Below are 20,825 nucleotides of genomic sequence, written 5' to 3'. Positions count from 1 at the left end.
TTTAATCCATGCTCTTCCACAGGGGCTCGTTGCATCACCTGACCTTTGCAAAGATGAACTTGTAACTTTAGACTGTCCAATCCTGAGTGGCAGAATGTGTAACATGCCACAGTGGCAAGGCTAAGATGTAGGTTAGAAGATCCATCAAAAGACGCGCTAAAGGCATATTCATTAGAGGACGGGCAGTTATTTGTTGTGTGTAGAAAGAGTTATTCCTAAAATGTTCTAAAATTCTGAGGTGAATAACCTTTAGACCTTAAGAGGGTTATTGAAAGTAGTGTACATACCTTCCTTAGGGATTCTGCAGGATATTACTGCCTCAGAGATACACAGTTTAAAATCTAGATCCCATTTAACTCCCAGCCACCAAATCCTCTAAGTACCTGAAATCAGTTTGGCTCTCCTACTTAATGTGCAACAGTTTATCCATGTAATGGGTCTTTATTTTCTATTACCTGTCATTTTAAGGAGATTACCCTTGTGTATTATATCAACATAGCTTGATCTGCAGAAGATTAATTGCTCCTTTACCAGGTCTGAATACAATCCCATTTAACTCTTTGGTCTATATATTTTATGAAGGATTTGTAGTTTTTGGTTCACAGCCAATGCATTTTTTTATCAAGTTTATTCTTGAATCACATATTCCAGTAATTTGATAAAACAGGGAGACTGGAGGGGTGATATATCTATCTCATGCACAAATGCAGTAGAATATCTTAAGTTGAGGTGGCTGAAACAATATTTGTTTATGAAACAAAACAGATTAATGATATTAAACCATCTGATTCAAACGTGTTCAAGAGCAGTAATATTCCTTCAGATGTTATATCCCTTCTTCAGTACTAGCATGTGTCTGGATTCAGTAAATACTCCATCAATATGTTTCATGTCACATAAAGCCAAGCCAGGTTCCTATTCTTTGAATCTACTTACCCTGGGCCCTGTAGAGTTTTAGGAGTCTACTGAGGTGTTTTCTTTTCATTGTTATAATAGGTGTCAATTAGTGATCATTATCAAATGCTGTAGTGCAAATCTAGAATTGGTGATACAAACATAGGAAAATGTGCATACTATTTTCTGCCTCTAATTATTCATAGAAAAATGATTAGCCTCTCTAGCAGTAACAAGGTAATTTTGCAGCTGCATTTTCTGTTTCACATGAGTGAGCCAGTTTTGTCATTCAGCTTTAATTGCACTGCTAGGCAAAAAAGGCTCCTATACTCTTTCCGTGCCTGATTATAACTGAGCCAAAAGAACAAGCATGCATGGCAGAAGTTAAAAGTGCCTAGATTTCAGCTGCCCTAGATTTTTTTTTAGCTAAATTCTGAAAAAATAACAGGAGCAACATGATGTAATGGGGACTTAATTTCTTTGAGATTTACCAAAGACAGGAGTTTTGTTTTGCCTTAATATAAGTTTGTATTGTTTCTCTTGGAGAATGATTCTCAGAATTGACTCTGTGTAATCTTTGTTTTTAAGATCTGGAAGGTTTTGACTCTGTAGTACCAGTCGCTGAGAAGCTCAGTCATCCAACTACAACCAGACCAAAAGCTACTGGCAGACGACCTCCATCCCAGTCACTCACATCTGTATGTTCATTTTTTCTTCCTTTTTTTTTCAAATTACGTTCTGAATTTTTTTTTTCTTGGTAAGTATCCGTGTTATTCAATCCTTTCATTTATGCTTAGGCAGCTGCGTCACACGTACTAATGAAGTGCTGGAGGTGCCTCTCAGGGAGCCCCTTTTTAAGAGTATGCCATAATTTTGAATGTAAGTTCAAGAACCTTCCCTGTCTAAGAAAGCGTTTCACCCACTCTCTGGATACTACTAGATCATCCCCACCAAGCGTGACTGGAGCTCATAAAAATACCTCATAAGAGTTTTTGGAATAGACCAGATTGCACTTGAGGTGTCAAGTACTTTTAAAAAGTTTCCCCCAGGAGACTATTCCTTGGTCTTTTTAGGGGGTTTTCAAAACTGCCCCCACTGTCAAATTATACAAGTTGAATTCTGTGCTATATTGGCAATAAACACATGTTTTTACAGGAACAAAGTATCAACATTTCCAGCAAAGTGAACTTAATGTGCTGTTTGTTTGCCAAATGGTGTTGCCTTCTTCCTTGATTGTTATGATTACAAAAAGCATTTTTATTTAAATGGTAAATCAGATAAATATACTGAAGTCCCTCACCCTTCCTCTTTGCAAACATATGCATCCCTGGAAAAAATGGAGATTTTCACAGACTAAGGGGAATGTCTTTGTAGAAGCCTCTTTTAAGGTATGGGCTACTCATAACTGACACACACACTCTATATATGTTGCTGTAATAACATGCCAATTGCAGTTTTTCTGCATATTAAGTCATACTTTTAAATTTCATTGTCCACACACCTATAAGATGTTTGCATGTTGTTTCTCTCCTACTTTACTGCCTCTTCTATAAGAGCTGTTATTCTTGACTCATAGTTACTGTGAGAAACTCAAATTTCATCTCTTTTTTTTCACTACAAGAAAGAAATAGAAAGGGGCAATTGACAGAAGACTCCATGTCTTATACATCACTTGCACATCAACTATGACTTTTAGGAAACTCTTGCTCAACAAGCTGCACCCAATAAACAGTTTGTCTCAGATGAAGGAATCTAAATGATCTGTTGGTTGTGCCAAGGGTCACTATTTAATAGATCTGAAAACCCAAAAGACTCTTCCTGACATCTCCAGATACTAAACATGTGACTGGTATAGGGCACAGCCAGATAAGTTCAGTAGCAACACAATTAAAGAAAATGAAGAAATGAAAATTAAAGACAGGAAAAGATGGAATTGAAGGGATTGAACAAGAAGGGGAAAGGAAGAATTTCAGTAGCTACACATGAACTTTTTCCAGTTATAATATAATAGTGTAATATAATATTGTGATTTCCTAATAACAGGCCTTCTCTCACTTATCATGTACCCATGCAAGTACTCTCAATGATAAAAGGCAACCTATCCACTATTCACACATCGTGTTCAATTCTGTTATCAAGCAACCCACTAGCTGCTGTTAGCGCTAAATAATGTATTTGTTTTTACTCACATCCAACAACCAATGCCCCAAAGGTCCCAGGTGTATATCAGGGCCAGATTAATTTTGGTAAGGGCCCAGGTCTGTTACAGTTTTGGGAGTCCCTCCTTGCATATTCAGTTTCTTTCCTTCATTGTTTTACCACCACCTCTGTCCAATGTCAAAGAATCAGTTGTTAAATTACCTTGGTTATTTCAGTTTTCTTTTTAAATGTGATATGGTAACGCTGAATTAAAGTTAAAATGAACAAAACCATTTTAATTTTGGGCCATAACTAGTAGTAAGGCTTTAATTACCTAATTACCAATAGCAATGGTATTCAGTTACATTTTCTGATGAGCCAGATAAGGCAAAGTCCAAATCTTGGTGGGCCAAAGGGCTCTTCAGGTGTTTGCTCTCTAGTGAAACTGCCACTGGCCAGGGCTCACAACCTTCCAAGAGTGGTGTGCCCAATTGTATGTATTAATCTCAAAATAAAAGGTTGAGTGAGCCAGTATGCAACAGTGCAACAAAATCTTTCAAGCAAATAATTATATAGATTCACTGTAATACTATTAACACAGCATGCTATTTATATTAATTCTATTGAAACTGTGAAATTAAAATTATAAATTAAATTCACGAGGAATGAAGGGACATCTAACTTTCTTTTCCTTATTGTCTGAAATTTTGACACTTGCACCATCTTTTTTTTTTTAAACTTCTGTGCAGCATGTAATCACATGAAAGTATGTCAATTACTCATCACTTCATGTTGTATAACTATCTGAGTAAGCTCCTGATTAAAAGTGTACCACTGTAAGTAGAAATGTATCAACGCATTGTAGCTCTAATGTGTTTAAATGTAAATGAAAAGTTTCTACATTAAATACATGGCATGACAGTCAATAGAGGGAAAATAAACTGAAGTGCATCTGCACAGAACCCATCAGTGACCTGAAGAAGAGCTCTGTATCAGCTCCAAAGCTTGTCTCTCTCACCCATAGAAGTTGGTCCAATAAAAGATTTGCCTTACTCACAGTGTCTCTCTAATATCCTGGGACTAACACAGCTACAACATACATCTGGTGCCCCCATCAATACTGCCCAGCCCCCTATCAGTTCTGCCCTCTTGCGCCCCCCGTCGGCTGTGCCTCCTCCCCAGCCTCATCTCTGCTCCTACTGGGGTTCTTCACCCCCCTTTTCCAGGCCAGAGAGGGCTGCAGCAGAGTCCCCTCTCCCCCTTCACCTCCCTCCCTCTTCCCTGGTCAGGAGTTACAGGGTGGGAGAGGGAGGAACAGAAAAGCCATCCCTGCTGAGGGGGTGGTGGTGCAGGGGAAGAGCGGGTGGAGCTGCCCAATGCTGCAGAGCTCTTTATGCTTCTTCCTCTCCACCTGTGAGCAGGGGCATCCCTCCCTTCCTGTGAGAATAGGCCAGGTTCCTGAGGGGAGAGGGAGGGAGGTCTGCTCTGATTGGCTGTTGCTTTCCAGGAAGTGTGAAGGAACATGACTGCCAATTGAAGATGCTATAAATTATATATCAATATCTAGATCTATAATTTTGCTGCCTCTATAGGCCCTGCATTAATCCAGCCCTTAATGTATGAAGACATAGTCCAGACTACTAGCTCCACATAATAGGGCCTCCCTTTCATCTGTTAAAATACCATTGAGAGGGAGTAAAGCTATCTTTTTCTAACTTTTCTGAATCTGTTATATAGATCAAATTGTGCCCAGCTTCCTGGTGTGTGACCAATATCATTTTGCTGTTTTAAAAAAGCAAAGATTTGATAATGCACAAATGCTCAATCTTTTGTGTATAATTTTCATTTTTTGTTTTTGCATGTCGGGATGTCTAAATGAGAGTGTGCTATGGCTAACACTAATGTCTCATGTTCATATGCTGAAAATAAAGTGAAGGGAAGGTGAATGGCTCATCGTGGAAATAAAAGAGAACAAAAACGGAAGGTTACATTACTTAAAATAAATCTAAGAGCCAGTTTGTGGTTGATTCTGTGCAAGACGCAGGCGTTGGAATGCAGGCGTTGTGTACAGAGAGCAGTACTAACCTCTCCAAAAGTAGTAGAGTGAGGCCTGCACCTGACCAAGCCAAATGCACCCTCTCCCAGTGCGGTGGAACTGAAGTAACAGCAGCACACACACCTTATTAACCTCAGGAAAATTCTGCCTCATTAAACTAAAATTCTTCTGGGGGGCAGGAAGGCACTGTGCATCTTCTTCTGAACAAAGAGTTCCCCTAAATCGCAATATAGCCATTACGCATTTGTCATTTCAATGCCTATCTTTCCATTCGCCACCCTTTAAAACAAGGTATTAATTAAAACAGAACTTTGAAAATCTTCCTTTTGAATTATAAGTTGTCTTGTATAACTTTTGATATTATTTGCTATGTAATTTTCTTCTTTTAAAAGTAGTCTAGAATGAAAATATCTGGTTTTATTGTTTTGCCTATATAGTCCTCCCTTTCAAGTCCTGATTTCTTTGACTCACCAAGCCCTGAAGAGGAAAAGGAAGAACATGTGTCCATTATACATAAAGCAACTGAAGTGTCAAAGAAAACAAAGACTGTTACAATATCACAAGTAAGTTAATCAGACTGTTTTGATTACTCTGCATCTGCTAACTTATCCTCAAGTACATGCATTGTCATTTATTTTATTTATTTCATGGTACCCATCATCTCAGTAACTGGGCACCTCAGGGTAGTTAGTTTTAAAAAATACATATACTGTAATACTGAAGTATTGTCCTACAGCGAAACACAAGATGGAGGCCTAGTCTACACTAGAAAAGGTTTGCCCGTACAGCTAAGTATAGCTATATGGACAAATCCTCCTACTGTAGACACCTTTTATACTGGCAAAAAAGTGTGTGTCCCAATATATCTTATACCAACTCCCTGAGCAAAATAAGCTGTACTAGCAAAACTTTAAATGGTACTGGGTGAGTGAACAGTCTAGAACATGTCATATTGATAATATATCATCACAGTAATCTAGAGAAAATGGAACCAGGTTAATAATGAATACAGACATCTGTATTTACTGCTCTAAACTATCTTACTGTTCTAGCTAAACTTCACAAGGGAGCTGCGGAGGACTATTGTTAAGGTTTTAGGCACCAAATTTCATTTAACTTAAACATTTGTTTTATTCTGATTCTAGTTCTCTGGATCCTAAATGTATGAAGCACACTTCTAGAGGAAAAAAACAAAATCCTAGCATGGTCTAGTGGATATCAGACTGGGAGTCAGGAGACCTGGGTTCTATTACCTCTACCACCTTTTGAGACACCTTGTGCCTGTACTTCTGTTTCCTCTTCCACGCTTTGTCTTATCTGCCAAGGGCTTGTCCACATGTAGTTTTTGTACCACTTTCACTAAATCAGTTTTACAGGCATCAACTATATATTTAGAAGCACCTTTAAACTGTTGAAACCTGCCCACAACAGGGGTTGTACCACTCTAAATATATCAATATAAAATCACACCCCATCTGAAATAAATTGGTATAAAATTTTTGTGTAGGCCAGCCCTTAGACTGTAAATTCTTTGGGGCAGGACCTGTTTCTTACTGTGTGTTTGTACAGTGCCTAGCACAACGGGACCTCTAGGCACTACCTTAACACAAAATATAAATTCTAGATGGGATATTTTAAAAAGAAAGAGAGCCACATTTGTTATGGTGTTACTGAAAGAACACTTTCTGTATTGCTCCCTGTGCTCCGTGCAGCATTTAAATCAGCAAATACTGTTCCCAGAGTTCTGCCAACATCAGTAAGTGACAGAGTTTAGTCTAACCTGTGCCTCAATTCCTAATCTGTAAAATAGGAATAATACTTCCCCACTTCACAGGTATGTTGTGTGGATAAAAATCCATTTTTTTTTTATTCAGACACTCCAGTGATGTGAGCCCATATAAGTAACTACATAGATAGATTAAGACAATGAAACTTCCAAGCCCCAGAATTCCTGTATGAAAGTGTAGAGATGTAGACATGAGCAGAAACTCAGTACCAAAGTTACACAATTCTTTTAAAGTAGTTGAACATATTATGTTTCTCATTGATAGATGAATACTTCCTGCAATATGTGGTACATTTGTTCTGATGGAAGATAAGTCAGGGAGGTTTAAGGATTATATAGCTCTAAGTAATAGTATCGGTAAAGTAACTTTTCCTTTTCTTTAACTGTGTTTTGGACTGCAGACAGAATCTTTCAATTACTAGTTGAAAATCACAACTAATTTGGTACTGCAAGAAATCCTACTTAGTTTCTCTGCATGACACAAGTTGCATTCTCACAAAAATAGGTCAGCTTAGCTAAGCGTACTCTGACTTATAACAAAGTTCTGTGTAAAACATGTATCAAGCACTTAATTTTGTTAGAGAATTGCCTGTGTCGTCTTAATAAAAATGTAAAATCTCTGTTTTTAACTCTTTTCACTCTTGTACCTGCCTTATTGGTGACCTACATTTTGGTAATGTTTTTTCCTGGTCAATTGCAACAATACTGATGGAAAACATTTCAGTCAGTGATCGGCTGGGCTGAGGGTCCCTGGCAGGCTCAAGCTTAATATTGTGAGTGTTCAGAAAGACAGATTTGAGTACCAGTGGTGTATCATATCCATTGTGCCATGTTCAAGCATGGAAAGGTTCTAACCAAACCCATCAGCATGACTGCAGGGGAGTAAAATATACCTAATACTGAGATGTGCTTCCAATTCAGGCAACTTAATATTCCTTGTTTTTTGTTGACAGGTGTCTGATAATAAAACTTCATTGCCTCCAAAACCAGGGGGTTTGACTAGTGGGAGTAATATACAAGCATCATTATCCTCCTCATCCTCACCTGCACTTCATTCAGTTACTGTGGGAACAACAGGCCATAGGTCAAATTCCCCATCTTTGTTCAGTACTGAAGGAAAGCCAAAGACTGAGCTCTCAAGCCAGGGTCCGGCAGCCTTGGAGGAGCTGAGGACACAAGTTAAGGAGCTAAGAACTATCGTTGAGACAATGAAAGACCAGCAAAAGTAAGCATTAGAAACCACAACATCCATTCGAAGCATCTTTACTGTGCTTTGTACCAATCTTTTCCATATAATATATGTGTTTGTGTGTGAAATTCCTTTGATCTTTTTGTCAGACAAAAAGATTTCATGAAGACAGATAGATGTTGAGAAAAATTTTAAATCACCAATACAGTCAATCTGATAGTTTGTAACAGCTTCTCTGGAGCTATGTTGTTTTATCGTATAAGTACATGTTTACCTGGACTTTTTAAAAAGCTGAACTGTAGACTGATCGAGGTTAAGGAGTCTAACAAGATGCTACTGTCTAATCCATCAGTGGCCATTTAGGGACTCTTAAATATGTTGATCTGAAAGCTGAGAAGCATTTCTAGTGGGCTTTTATACTAAAATTCTTCAGTAGTTGTTAAACTGTTAATACAATTGCCCAGAAAGCTGTTCCTCCAAATGATTGTGTCACAAGTGACGGGATTTCAGAGGGTCTGGAGCCCATCTTACCATGATGTGAGACACTCCAGCCCCCTCATGAAGTTCAGCCCTGCTATAAGCCAGCAGAGCCTCTCCATCCTGCTTGCAGTGTTCTCACAGAAGGGGAGGGAGGGGGAGGAAGCAAAGAGCACAGCAGCCCAGCATGGCTCCATTCCTTCTGCCCCATTGCCAGCATGGTGCCTCTGCTCCTCACTGCATTCCCCTGCAGCACCTGGGCAGGGAAGGGGCAGAGAGAGGTGAAGAGCCTGTGGGAAAGGGGAGATGAGGGGATGCTGCTGTATACCCCCAGGCCTGGGAAAGGGGAGTGAAGACCCCAGGAGGAGCAGTGGTGTGGCTGGGGGAGGGGGAGCTGGAATGGGGACTGATGGGAATGGGGGCACTGAACTGATGGTGGGGGCTAGGGTGTTCTGCTGGGTTTAAGGAAGTGGAGAAGTCCCAGGAAGCGCAGGAGGGAAGAACAATTAAAATAAAAATGAATTTTTTTAGCTATTTGGACAATTATGAGATTTTTAAAAAATAATTTATTGTAACTACTGGATAATGTATATAGTTACACAGTTATCCAAATTACACAAAGAAAGAATGGTCTAAAGTTATTTGTTAAATACTTTGAATGTGACTGAATTATTTAAAAAATAATGTTTAGGGATTATAAGTATCATTATTGCACTGAAATATAGAAAGCTCTGAAAGATGGTTTATGTTGTAAACATATTCATGTAGATAGAGATCATTGCAGCTCACATAAATGTTTATTGAAAAATAATTGGAAAACTTGATCCATAGCAAGAGTGCTTTGTGTTCTTCTTCAAGAGGTGTCCCTGTGGGTGCTCCACTGTAGGTGTCGGTGCGCCCAGGGCCGTTGTTCGGAGATTTTTACAGCAGTACCTGTATTGGCCGCACATGCGCGGAGCCTGCCTCACATACCAGTCTTATCTTAGTAGTGCGCATGCGCAGCCAAACTCCTCAGTTCCTTCTCTACCGTCCCCGGCCGGAGTCAGTCCTACAGCAGACTCGTTAAAACTTTTTCTCTTTCCCATTCTACATCCTTTTCCCCCTTAGTTTTGCACTGTAGTTACTAGATAAGTTCATCCATTAAAAAAAAACAAAACAAAAAAAAACAATTTGTTCCCACTTGTTTCTATCAGCCTCCAGCCGACGCTAATATGCCTGGCTCCCCAGGATTTAAGCAGGGACGTGCAGGGATGCCATCCCTATCTCAGATGATCACTCCTAGTGTATAAAATGCCTGGGGGAGTCCCACATTCCTCAAAAATGTGCCTATTGTTCCAAATTAAAATCCAGGGCACGTAAAGACAGAGAACTCCGACTGAAAATGATTCTTATGCAGAAGTCACTCGTACCTGCTTCTGACCCAGGTACGGGCTCCTCAGTGAACTGCAGCCCTCCCGCCTCCAAAAAGGACAAAAAAAGAAAACGCCTGCCTCCCTCACCCAGAAGGGAAACATTGCAAGCAAAAAGGTCGCTGAGCAGGTCTATTTCTTCTATGCAGACCTTCCTTTGATGGGCCGGTTCCCCCAGCATCACGCTAATCCCGCCTGTGGCTGCGTCGACAGCACAAGCTCCCGGTGCCGAGGCTTCAGGCTTCAAGTTGCCTGCCTCTCTCATGGCACTGTCCAGCACCGCAGTGGACACGGTGCCAGCACAGATGACCTTGCCGGAACAGACATGGACTGCACTTACCTCCACGGCATCTCCAACCTCAGCGCATGCATTGAGCACTACGGTGCAGAGAACGTCAGTGCCGAATGACCCTCCAGCACCGCAGGCGCTCCTAACGGAGGGTTTATCTCACACAGGCTCTCCAGCACTGCAGTTCATTCATTCACTGGACTACAGGTGTCACCTAACCTACAGTCACCACCACTTGACACCTATTTTTCTCCTGACATTCACATGTGGTCCGGACAGCTGTCTCTGGCTGCATCTCACTTTTCTAGTGATGAGGAAGCCATAGTGCAGGGAGACTTTTCACCATACCAATTGTCCCAGTCACAGACCCAAATCAGCACTGGTCATAGAAAATCTAGGTCTTCGTTCATCAAAGACCTCCCCTCCCTCCCTGGTATACAAACCCGTGGATAGCACCACCTATGCCCTTCCCTGGTCAGTGGCAATACTGTGGTCCCTGGGCACCATATAAGCGATTCCACTATGATTGCCAAGATGCCAAAAATAGGAACAATGCCACTTCCCCATCACCAGTGCATACGGCTACGAATTAGACACAACAACAAGCTGTTACTCCACACTTCAATGAACACGCTACACATGCTTCCCCAATCCTTGTGGAGCCCGTATCCACACAGGATGAGGCTATACTGCCTTCCTCCACCAACACTGTCGGATGATTTCTTAAAATTTCAAGACCTCTTCAAAAGAGTCGCCAACGAGTTGAGGATTAATCTGGAGGAAATTTCTGAAAACCAACATGAGTTGACTGACATCCTGCAACCTTCCTCCACATCCAGGATTGCCTTACCTATAAATCCAGCCATTATGGATCCTGCCAAAACCATATGGCAGACACCGGCTACTAGCACACCTACCTGTAAGCGAGCTGACGGGAAATATTTTATTCCTTCCAAAGGGTCTGAGTTCCTTTTTACTCACCCAGCGCCAAACTCATTGGTAGTAGAGGCAAAAGAACAAACACCAGTTCCCAAGTCTACCCCAACTGATAAAGACAGTAAAAGGCTGGACCTGCTTGGTCGTAAAGTGTATGCTTTGCCCACATTACAATTCCAGATATCTAATTATGCAGCCGTTCTGGCAAAATATGACCACAAAAATTATAAGAAACTCATGGACTTTATTGATGACATCCCAGAGGGCAAAAAACCATCAGTTTAAAGCCATAGTCTCGAGGGTCAAATCGTCTCCCGTACCGCAGTACAAGCTGCGCTTGATGTTGCTAATACAGCTGCAAGGTCCACTGCTACAGCAGTCGTGATGCGTTGAGCTTCATGGCTTTCATCGTCTTCTTTTCCTCGCGAGGTTCAGAATACCATCGAAAATCTCCCTTTTGATGGTGAAAAACTATTTGTCAGTAACACCAACGATGTGCTTCACTCCATGAAGGACTTGAGAGCAACATTACGGTCTCTCGGTATCCAAACCCTTGCAAATAGGAGGAGACAATATAGATACCAACCTTATCAACATCCATGTCACCCAACGTATACTCAACAAAGTCATAGACCATATGAACAACAACGTCAGTGACCAAGATATCAACATCGCCGTACCAATTCATCGGCTCCTTGTCAACCCTCTCCCAGCAAACTTGAAGATGTGATCAAGAGTATAGAAAACATCATCCCTACTTCAGTGCCCATTCCCTTCCTATCTTTGCCCTCCCCCACCCTGTCACTTTTCAGGGACCCCTCTCACAAACAACTGCTCCACCAAGAGGTGCATCACCTCCTCCAATTAGGAGCAGTAGAACCAGTGCCTGACCACCACAGAGGAAAAGGGTTCTACTTCTATTACTTTTTAACACAAAAGAGAACTGGGGGATGGCGACCCATTCTCGACCTCAGATGCCTCAATAAATTCGTTACATAAAATTTTTTTAAAAATGGTGACTCTTGCAACCATAATTCCAGCACTGGAGCAGGGAGATTGGGTTTCAGCCCTCGACCCGTAGGATGCTTATGTTCCTGTGACCATACATCCTGCCCACAGATGTTTTATTCATTTTGTTCTGGGCTCACAACACTACCAGTACAGGGTCCTACCTTTTGGCCTCTCGACAGTGCCTCATGTTTTTTCCAACCTCCTCGCAGTCGTAACAGCTCATCTCAGAAGTCAGGGAATCATAATTTTTACTTACCTCGACAACTGCCTTTTCAAAGCCAGGACCCTCCAAGAAGCCATTCAATCCACACAATGGACAGTCCAATGTTTCCATGCTCTTGGCCTGTGAATGAACAAAGAAAATCTTCACTCACTACCACTCAACAATTGAAGTTCATAGGAGCACATTTTGACTCACGCAAAAGAATAGCATCTCTCCCACTCCACCTTTTTAAAACCATCAACCTTTTCGTTCCCAAGCTGTGCAACAGTCCACAAGTGGCTGCACGAGCTTGCCTACAACTCCGAGGCCACATAGCCTCTTGCACTTTTGTAGTCAGGAACGCTCACCTCTTCATGAGGTGTTTCTAAAGCTGGATTCCACTGTCTACAGACGAATGTCCATGGTCTGAACTAACTTTTATATGTACCTCCCAGAGTCAAGGACTCCCTCCACTGGTGGACATTGCCTCACAACCTTTGCTCTGGGGTCCCCTTTCCACAGGACGTCCTGTCGGTTGTCATAACTACAGGCACATCCCTTACTGTAGGGATGTACAGTACACATAGGGAGTATAGGGAGTACACATCCCCAATACACTGCCCAGGGGCTTTCATCTCCTGCAGAGACGTCCCTTCACATCAACATCTAGAACTCTGAGCAATACATTGCTTTCATGTTCTATGTAAACAGGCAAGGGGGAGGGGGAGGGGCGATCCCACTCCCTTTGTACATAAGCGATGAAACAATGGAACTGGTGCCTCAGACACAATGTCTGATTATCAGCTGCATACTTACCTGGCTCTCTCAATACCACTGCAACGACTTCAGCAGAAGATTTCTCATAGACCACGAATGGGAACTAAATGAGGATATAGTACTAGACATATTCCACACATGGGGATACCCAACTACTTTTCACAACTGCAGCAAACAAGAAATGCCCAAGATTTTGTTCCAGAGTGGGACTAGGCAAACACTCTTCAGGGGATGCGTTCATGTTCCCATGGAACACCGACCTAATGTATGCATTTCCCCGATACCACTCATACACAAAGTATTGATAAAAATACAAACAGACCAAGCCAGGGTCATAATGATAGCCCCCGTGGCCCAGACAGGCATGGTACCCTTTCCTTACCAAGATGTCGTTTTCCGCACCCATTCCACTACCCTCCGCCAGAATCTCTTGTCCTAACAACATGGTCTACTACTCCACCCCAATTTAACCATGTTACACCTCAAGGTTTGGCTCCTTCATGGTTCTCTCATGCCGAGCGAACTTGTACTCCTTCATAGCACAACAAATTCTACATGCACCACCTGCCTTCATAACTGGACAAGATTTACACACTAGTGGGCTGTCACAAAAACCGCTCCTTTTTTTCCACACCTCTCCCGCTAATCCTCGACTGCCTGTTAGAGATTAAACTCTCTGGACTCTCCCTGAGTCCCATCAAAGTCCACTTGGCTGCAATTACAATGTTCCATAATGCCATCGATGATAGGACTATCTTTGCTCACCCCATTACTAAGCGATTCCTTAAGGGACCGCATACCCTATACCCAGACATCAAACCGCCTAATCCACCTTGGGACCTTCCCTTAGTTTTAACATGCCTAACCCAAAAACCATTTGAACCATTAGCCACATGTTCCCTCCTACATCTCTCTATGAAAACTGCATTTCTGGTAGCAATTGCCTCTGCGAGACGCACAGGAGAAATTGCAGCACTCATGGCAGATCCGCCATAAACCATATTTTTTAAGGACAAAGTCACCCTACGCTTACACCCCGAAATTCTACCAAAGGTGCACTCATCTTTCCACTTCAATGAGCCTATCTATCTCCCTACCTTTTCCAGGTAATTCCTTTCAATCTACAATGCACACTTTGGACATGCGCAGAACTTTGTCCTTCTACTTTGACAGGACTAAAACCTTTAGGCGTTCCGACAAGCTATTCGTCCCCATTGCAGAACGCTCTAAGGGCTCATTTATCTCTAATCACAGACTTTCCAACTGGATCTCAAGTTGCATTTGTCTCTGTTATCAACTACAGAAAGTGACTCCTCCTACTTTTATCAGGACTCACTCCACCAGATCCATGGTGGCCTCAGTGTCCTTTCTACATAATGTCCCCCTTAAGGACATTTCCAGAGCTGCCATTTGGGCTTTCGAAAATACGTTTGCAAAACATTATGCTCTTACACAGGGATCCATCACTGATACGCATGTGGGCAGAGTTGTTCTATCTACTGCATTCCTTCCAGATCCGAAGTTCCTACCTCCTTGAGAGACGCTGCTTTTCAGTCACCTACAGTGGAGCACTCACAGGGACAACTCTCGAAGAAGAGGTGGTTACTCACCTGTGCAGTAACTGACATTCTTTGAGATGAGTGTCCCTGTGGGTGCTCCACTCCCCACCCTCCTCCCCTCTACTTCGGAGTTGGGGCGGGCTCCGTTGTAGAGAAGGAACTGAGGAGTTCGGCCGTGCATGCGCGCTACTAAGATAAGACTGGTATGTGAGGCAGGCTCCGTGCATGCGCGGCCGATACGGGTACTGTTGTAAAAATCTCCGAACAACGGCACAGGGGCGCACCGACACCTACAATAGAGCACCCACAGGGACACTCATCTTAAAGAAGATCAGTTACTGCACAGGTGAGTAACCTCCTCTTTCTTGGGTGTTCATTATTCATTTTCCACCTCCATTTTACAGGCCTTGTATGTTTTGAAATACGTGTGAATTAGATTTTTCATCATATTTTATATTTATCACATTATAGTGCTCTCCACTGAGTACATTTATTATACCGGTGTACAATAAATTAACATAAGTACTCCCCCTCTTTCCCACCAGCCTGGGTGTCTTCCCTCTCTCTATCCGTTCTCTCTGTTTTTGAAGGGATACTTTTGAAGGGGTATCCATCCTAATAAGGAGATACCATTAACAGAGGCCACTTAGGACTAGCCTAAATAAAACAAATATTTAACCATTTTGCATCTTCTCCATTCTAATTCTCCTTAAATATGTTTGTGTACCTTCAGCGTCCCCATTTGAGCAGCCAGGGAGAAGCATGTGTGCATTGAAGTTGACTTTTCAACCTGAAATTAGCATACACACATTACCAAAAGAGTAGAGGGAGGTAAAAAGTCAAAAGACAGACTAAAAAAACATGGTTTGATGATGTTTTATAAATCTCATTACTTTTTTAGGAACTGGCTCATGGTTTTTGATCTCATGAGGCTGGCAATACCGTAACTGAATTGTGATTAATAATGAGTTGAAAACTCTCCTGTTATTATTCTGAGTCTTACATTTATTTTTATTCTGGGGCAGGGGGGGAGATATTGGGAGAGTTTAAACTGCTCAAATCTCAGAAGCTGGGATTTTCTCATTATTTTTGCCCTTCCTGAATATTGCTGATATCTTCCATTGTTCCCAGTGGGAATGAAGTCAGGGTGCCCACTGGAAAGATGTCTGCCATGTGTGGCCAGGCCAAAAATGGTAAAGGGGTAGGGTAATGTAGAGGTTTGGGGAAGAGGATTGTAGGAGTACTGTTAAAGACACTGTAGTGGCAGAGGAATGTGACAAAACAAGGCGACTGTAGGGGAATAAAAGAACACTGGGGAGGGCTGTCAAGTAGGGGTTGTCGAGGTGAATGTGGCCCAATTTGGGCCAACTGACACCTATTCCCAACCTGCCTTGCATAGCCACTGGCCCCACAAGGCCTCTGGCCTGACATTCTAACAGGAGCTGCCTCCAACTACTGGTTTCTGGCTTGCGGGACAAGGCAATAAACAGGAATGTGACAAGATTTATTACATGCAGTGTTGCTGTAGCCATGTTGGTCCCACCTTATATTTAGCTGTGACGTTCTGAGTACCTTTCCCAGACCTGAAGAAAAGCTCTGTATAAGCTCGAAAGCTTGTCTCTCGCACCAACAGAAGTTGGTTCAATAAAAGATATTACCTCACCCACCTTATCTCTCTAAGATTTATTATGTTCAGAGCACAGGCCTGGGACAGAAGAGAGGATCTCTCTATGGGAAAGATATAGTGAAACTTCCTCCTCCAAATAATCACATCCTGGTCTTACCTTTCAGAGGTCAGAAACCATTTCTTTTCCCTTCATTACATCCCCTGGACAACAGACCATTTTTTGGTGACCTACACTTGGGAATTATCTAGCTTTCTAAGTTAAGATGCAGTTTAAATAGTGCTTTGTTAAACAGTTTAAAACAGTTTAAATGTGTGATCGCTTATGTTACCAGTTTCTGTAACCTACCAATGGACTAATCCAAATTTCCTATTGTCGTATACAAAAAATGAGAGCTATAAACAGTCCTATTTTTGTAAGTTGAACAAAAATGGTCAGCTGCTACACAGCTGTTTTCCAAAAGCATAAATGAAGTCACTTCTGTCTATTATCTGTTTTAAATTAAACTAATGCAAAATGTTTTAAGGATATAAATACTTCGATAAATCATTATTGAGAAAATACAGTGGGGAAATGGTTCACAGATAATTACCTTTATTTTAATAATATGAACCTTTGCAATTTTTTCATTCTTTTTTTATAGAAAAGAGATTAAACAATTGTTGTCTGAATTGGATGAAGAAAAAAAGATCCGTCTACGATTACAGGTACTTGAATCTTATGTGGTCGGAGACAACTTTATAGGGATACTGGCAGGTCAAATTTAGCCTCAAACTTAGGGCAAACAAGCTCTTATAAAACTTAAGATAAATATATTTGAATTTCTTTTTATATTAACAGAATGTATGTATATAAACAAATATATATTCCCCCTGCAGTGTTTGCAATCTATATGCTGTTATCACATGAAAATATGAAAATTTTCTGGAATCTGAATAATCTATTTTTATTGTCTAAGCTGAAGGAAATACAAACAAGTAAACAGAGTTTAGCTAGTGGAAAGTGAAATCTGTTTTTAAAATTCTTAGTTTTAATCATCTAATTTGTTCATAAAATAGATGAGAGAATTTATGTTTTAAAATGTGATTTACAGTCTGCCAGTGACTTTTTAAATAAGAATTGGTCTTATTTTATTTGAAAAGTTAATTTCAGCTAACAAGATTCTGCAGTTTCTCTTGCACACAATCTGATAGTTCTAAAAAAGTATCATTTTAAAAAATATATATTATTTCCATTAAGAGTCAAGGTTCTGCTTCTTTAACATTGAATATGACCTTACTTGGAGTCATCCTATTGAATCAGTCACTTGAGCAGTACTTGACACCGGCAACATGAGTAAATGTAGTAGAACTGAGCCATTATTTGGACCATCAGATATACTGCTTCATATATAAAGTAACTTTGAAACTGCTTTTCATGATTTGGGGATTGACATACTTGTCATTAACAAGGTTTTAGCATTACTTTGATATTTTTACTTTTATTTTGTGGCTGTATATTTTTTATACTAATGATGGAAAATCAAAACATGATTTCAATGGGCTGCTCTTACTTAATAACATACTGTTCAACACGAGTAAAGATAGCAGAATTGGGGCCTTCTGAATATTTCTTCTGCATAGGCAGATCTGTGAGAGGCCATAGTTTTTAATAATTAACAATTCAGCGAAGGTTAATAAACCTTTTATAGAAATTCTTGGATTGACCTAGCAGTCAGTACCATTCAGAGTTCTGGATTCCAGTTCCTCAGGACAGAGCTAAGTCTGGTCTAAATACAGAGCTGTTCTGCTCTAACTAAAGGTGTGATTTTTTTATAACAATTTTATAACTTTTGCATGTCGACATTCTTATATCAGTTTAACCTAGCTTATATTGGTTGAGCTTGCTAGCTAAACTGATATTATCAGTTTTAAATAGATACGAGAATCCACACGCACACAAGTTGCACTGATTTAACTAAACCAGCGTAACTTCTGTGTGAAGAGAAGCCTTTAGACTTGGAGTGCTGCAAAGGTTCAGTCTCCACTCAGTGGAGAAGAGTCTGAGTAAGTTCATGACATGTTCCAGTGACTATCTTTGCCTGGCTCTGGAAGAAGGTAGCCATCTCCAATTCTTTTTAGCAGGAATGAGAGTCACCGGGATGTGTGAGGCTTTTGCTGGTGGGAATAATAAGGGGATAACAGAGTTTCCTCTACTTTCAAGCCCACCACACCCTGAGATAAGATGCAACTGAATTTGCTGCTGGCACTATGCTTGAATTTGACACACCAATAAACCACCTAATGAGATTTTTCTTTGCAGATGGAAGTGAACGACATAAAGAAAACTCTTCAATCAAAATGAATACTTGATAGGTGGAATGTTACATTATTCATCATGACTGAGACTCAAATTTATGCCCCAGCCAAAATAACTTTGTGCCAAATGATTTAAGAATTGCCTCAATATCCCTTTGTTTGAAGGATTAGCACAAGAGTTTTTGATAGCACAACACAAATTCCAATGAAGAGGAAAAAATTCCACAGGATGCAGTTGCTGTATGGCACTGGTTGTGACTGAAATTGATCTTATTGTGCTAAAGTCTCTACTTCAAGATCACAAATGAAATGCAAACTCAGGCAGTTTAGTCCATAGTGGTACTATTTTGATGATATTTTTCCATAAATAAAATGTATTTCAGATTATCCGTTTACAAGCTTTATGATTTTGACTTTTTTTTAATTGTCTTTTGTCACAGATTCCTAAAATATTTGTACTGCATATAGCCAAGAATGAATGTTGATGTTTGGGAGGCAGGGGTATTATTTTGCTTCAGGTAGAACAGCCTACTTCTTGTGTTATGTTTTAAATTCTATTACATATGCAATTTTATGTCCAAAAATAATCTACAAGATAAATGTAAGTTTGTGTAGAATGGCTTATTTAAAAAAAAAAAAAAATCTTGTCTTTACAATGATTTGTGCCTTCTTTTTGCCACCCACTGATTGGAACTGGTTGCAAACCAGATCTAAATAATGTAGCTGCCATGATGACACCGGTCACTTAGGTCCACTAGAGGTCACTCTTCTAATGTATAGCTGCTCAGTCAACGTAGCCAGATGTGTGCTAAAACAGCATAAGATTGGGAGCGAGCAGCTTTGTCTTACCAGCTGTGGTTTTTTAGCTTTCCTGTTTAATAGGACTCTCGTTCAGCTAGAAAATTCACCTCTGCTTGATTTTCATTAGAAAAGTTAAACACCTGCCTCCGTCCCCATTTTTGCACACTTTGAGTGAACAGAATATGCATTACTAAAGCAAAAATAAATAAAATTAACTAAATATCATCAGTTAAAAGGTTGTATTATTTAATACACAAGGTTCTCTTTGTTGTGTGATGTTGTTTAACTTGCTATTTATGTGATGTCATTTGCCACATTTTGTTGTAAGCTTTCTAACATAGATGAAATAGAAGGATTTCTTTATAATACGTTTTAGCAGCTGTGCTTTCTTTCCTGGTTTTATGGAAATCAAGTTTAGAGAGAGAGAGAGAGAGAGAGAGAGTGTTTGTTTGTAATGGAGCTTTTCAACCTTTGAAAGTAACCTATTTCTTTCCTGTTAGCGCAATCTGAAAGCAAAGTATTATAAGACTGCTCTGGCTTCATATTTAAATGGCAGCAGATTTCATTTAGCCTGTGAAATGGTTTTAATATGTTTCTCAAATGCCCACTATGTCTGTTTATTGAGTTTATCTGAATCAGCTAAATATGGATATTTTTGCACAGCTTGTGGAATGAGTGATTGATAATGCTAGTATTAGGAAGTGATAAAATCGCACAAAGGATCTATTATTCATCATATCAAGTGTTATTAATTGATACCACCCTGGAGTTCCTGCATCACAGTTTACTATTCTTCCTGCTAAGGGGTGGATGGGACTTATTTCTCAATCTGTGAGTGCCATTCATGAACAGCTGGAGGGGTTCTCATTTGGTTATATGGAGAATTCTTTTATATATGTTTAAGCACACACAAACATCCCAGTATACAAATGTGTTACTTGAAGGATTCTCAACTGGGTGTTCTGCATGGCAATACAGAACATTATCATTGGGTCAATTTCCTTTGCTTGTGCTTTTTATGTAATGAAGGTGTCTGAGATTTCAACTTTTGTTAGTGAAAATTACAAGCTTTGATTTAAATTACAGTGTATTCTCAGTTGTAACTGGAACAAAAGCACTAATTACATATTTTGTTACTGAGATGCTTTTTATTTAATGTTTTTAAACAACTGCATTGAGATTTTTTAAAATAAAATGTATAGTCCCATCATGGTTTTCCAGCAATAAAGATCTTTAGGTTATTAATTTCTGTATCTTTTATGAGGCAAATAACAGTTTGGGGAGAATAGAAGGATTTAGGATGTAGCCTGTAAGGATTCTGCTGGGGTTCTGAACTGTGTATATTTGAAACATGTATACAGAATTAAACAGTTTCATA

The 20,825-nt window shown here is 40.3% G+C and overlaps 1 protein-coding gene across 5 annotated transcripts in view; it reads left to right on the top strand.

Moving 5' to 3' along the window:
• Window positions 1-19,279, top strand: part of LOC112108242 (SH3 domain-containing kinase-binding protein 1) — a 379,159-nt gene extending 359,880 nt beyond the window's left edge. For 3 of the 5 annotated variants that reach the window (XM_026648747.2, XM_029910794.1, XM_024202288.2), the window contains 5 exons: window positions 1,483-1,592; window positions 5,527-5,652; window positions 7,829-8,100; window positions 16,993-17,056; window positions 18,651-19,279. In XM_026648747.2, coding sequence (XP_026504532.1) covers window positions 1,483-1,592; window positions 5,527-5,652; window positions 7,829-8,100; window positions 16,993-17,056; window positions 18,651-18,692 — 614 coding nt within the window. In that variant the 3' untranslated portion in view covers window positions 18,693-19,279. Of the gene's footprint in view, window positions 1-1,482; window positions 1,593-5,526; window positions 5,653-7,828; window positions 8,101-9,016; window positions 9,019-16,992; window positions 17,057-18,650 lie in introns of those variants that run through there. The other 2 variants (XM_026648750.1, XM_026648752.2) reach the window with 2 other exon arrangements.
• Window positions 19,280-20,825: the final 1,546 nt, after the last annotated feature.

The sequence above is a fragment of the Terrapene carolina genome, unplaced genomic scaffold, assembly GCF_002925995.2.
Source record: "Terrapene carolina triunguis isolate 2854851 unplaced genomic scaffold, T_m_triunguis-2.0 Scaffold22, whole genome shotgun sequence".
NCBI classification, from domain to species: Eukaryota; Metazoa; Chordata; order Testudines; family Emydidae; genus Terrapene; species Terrapene triunguis.
This window is presented reverse-complemented; position numbering and strand designations above follow the sequence as displayed.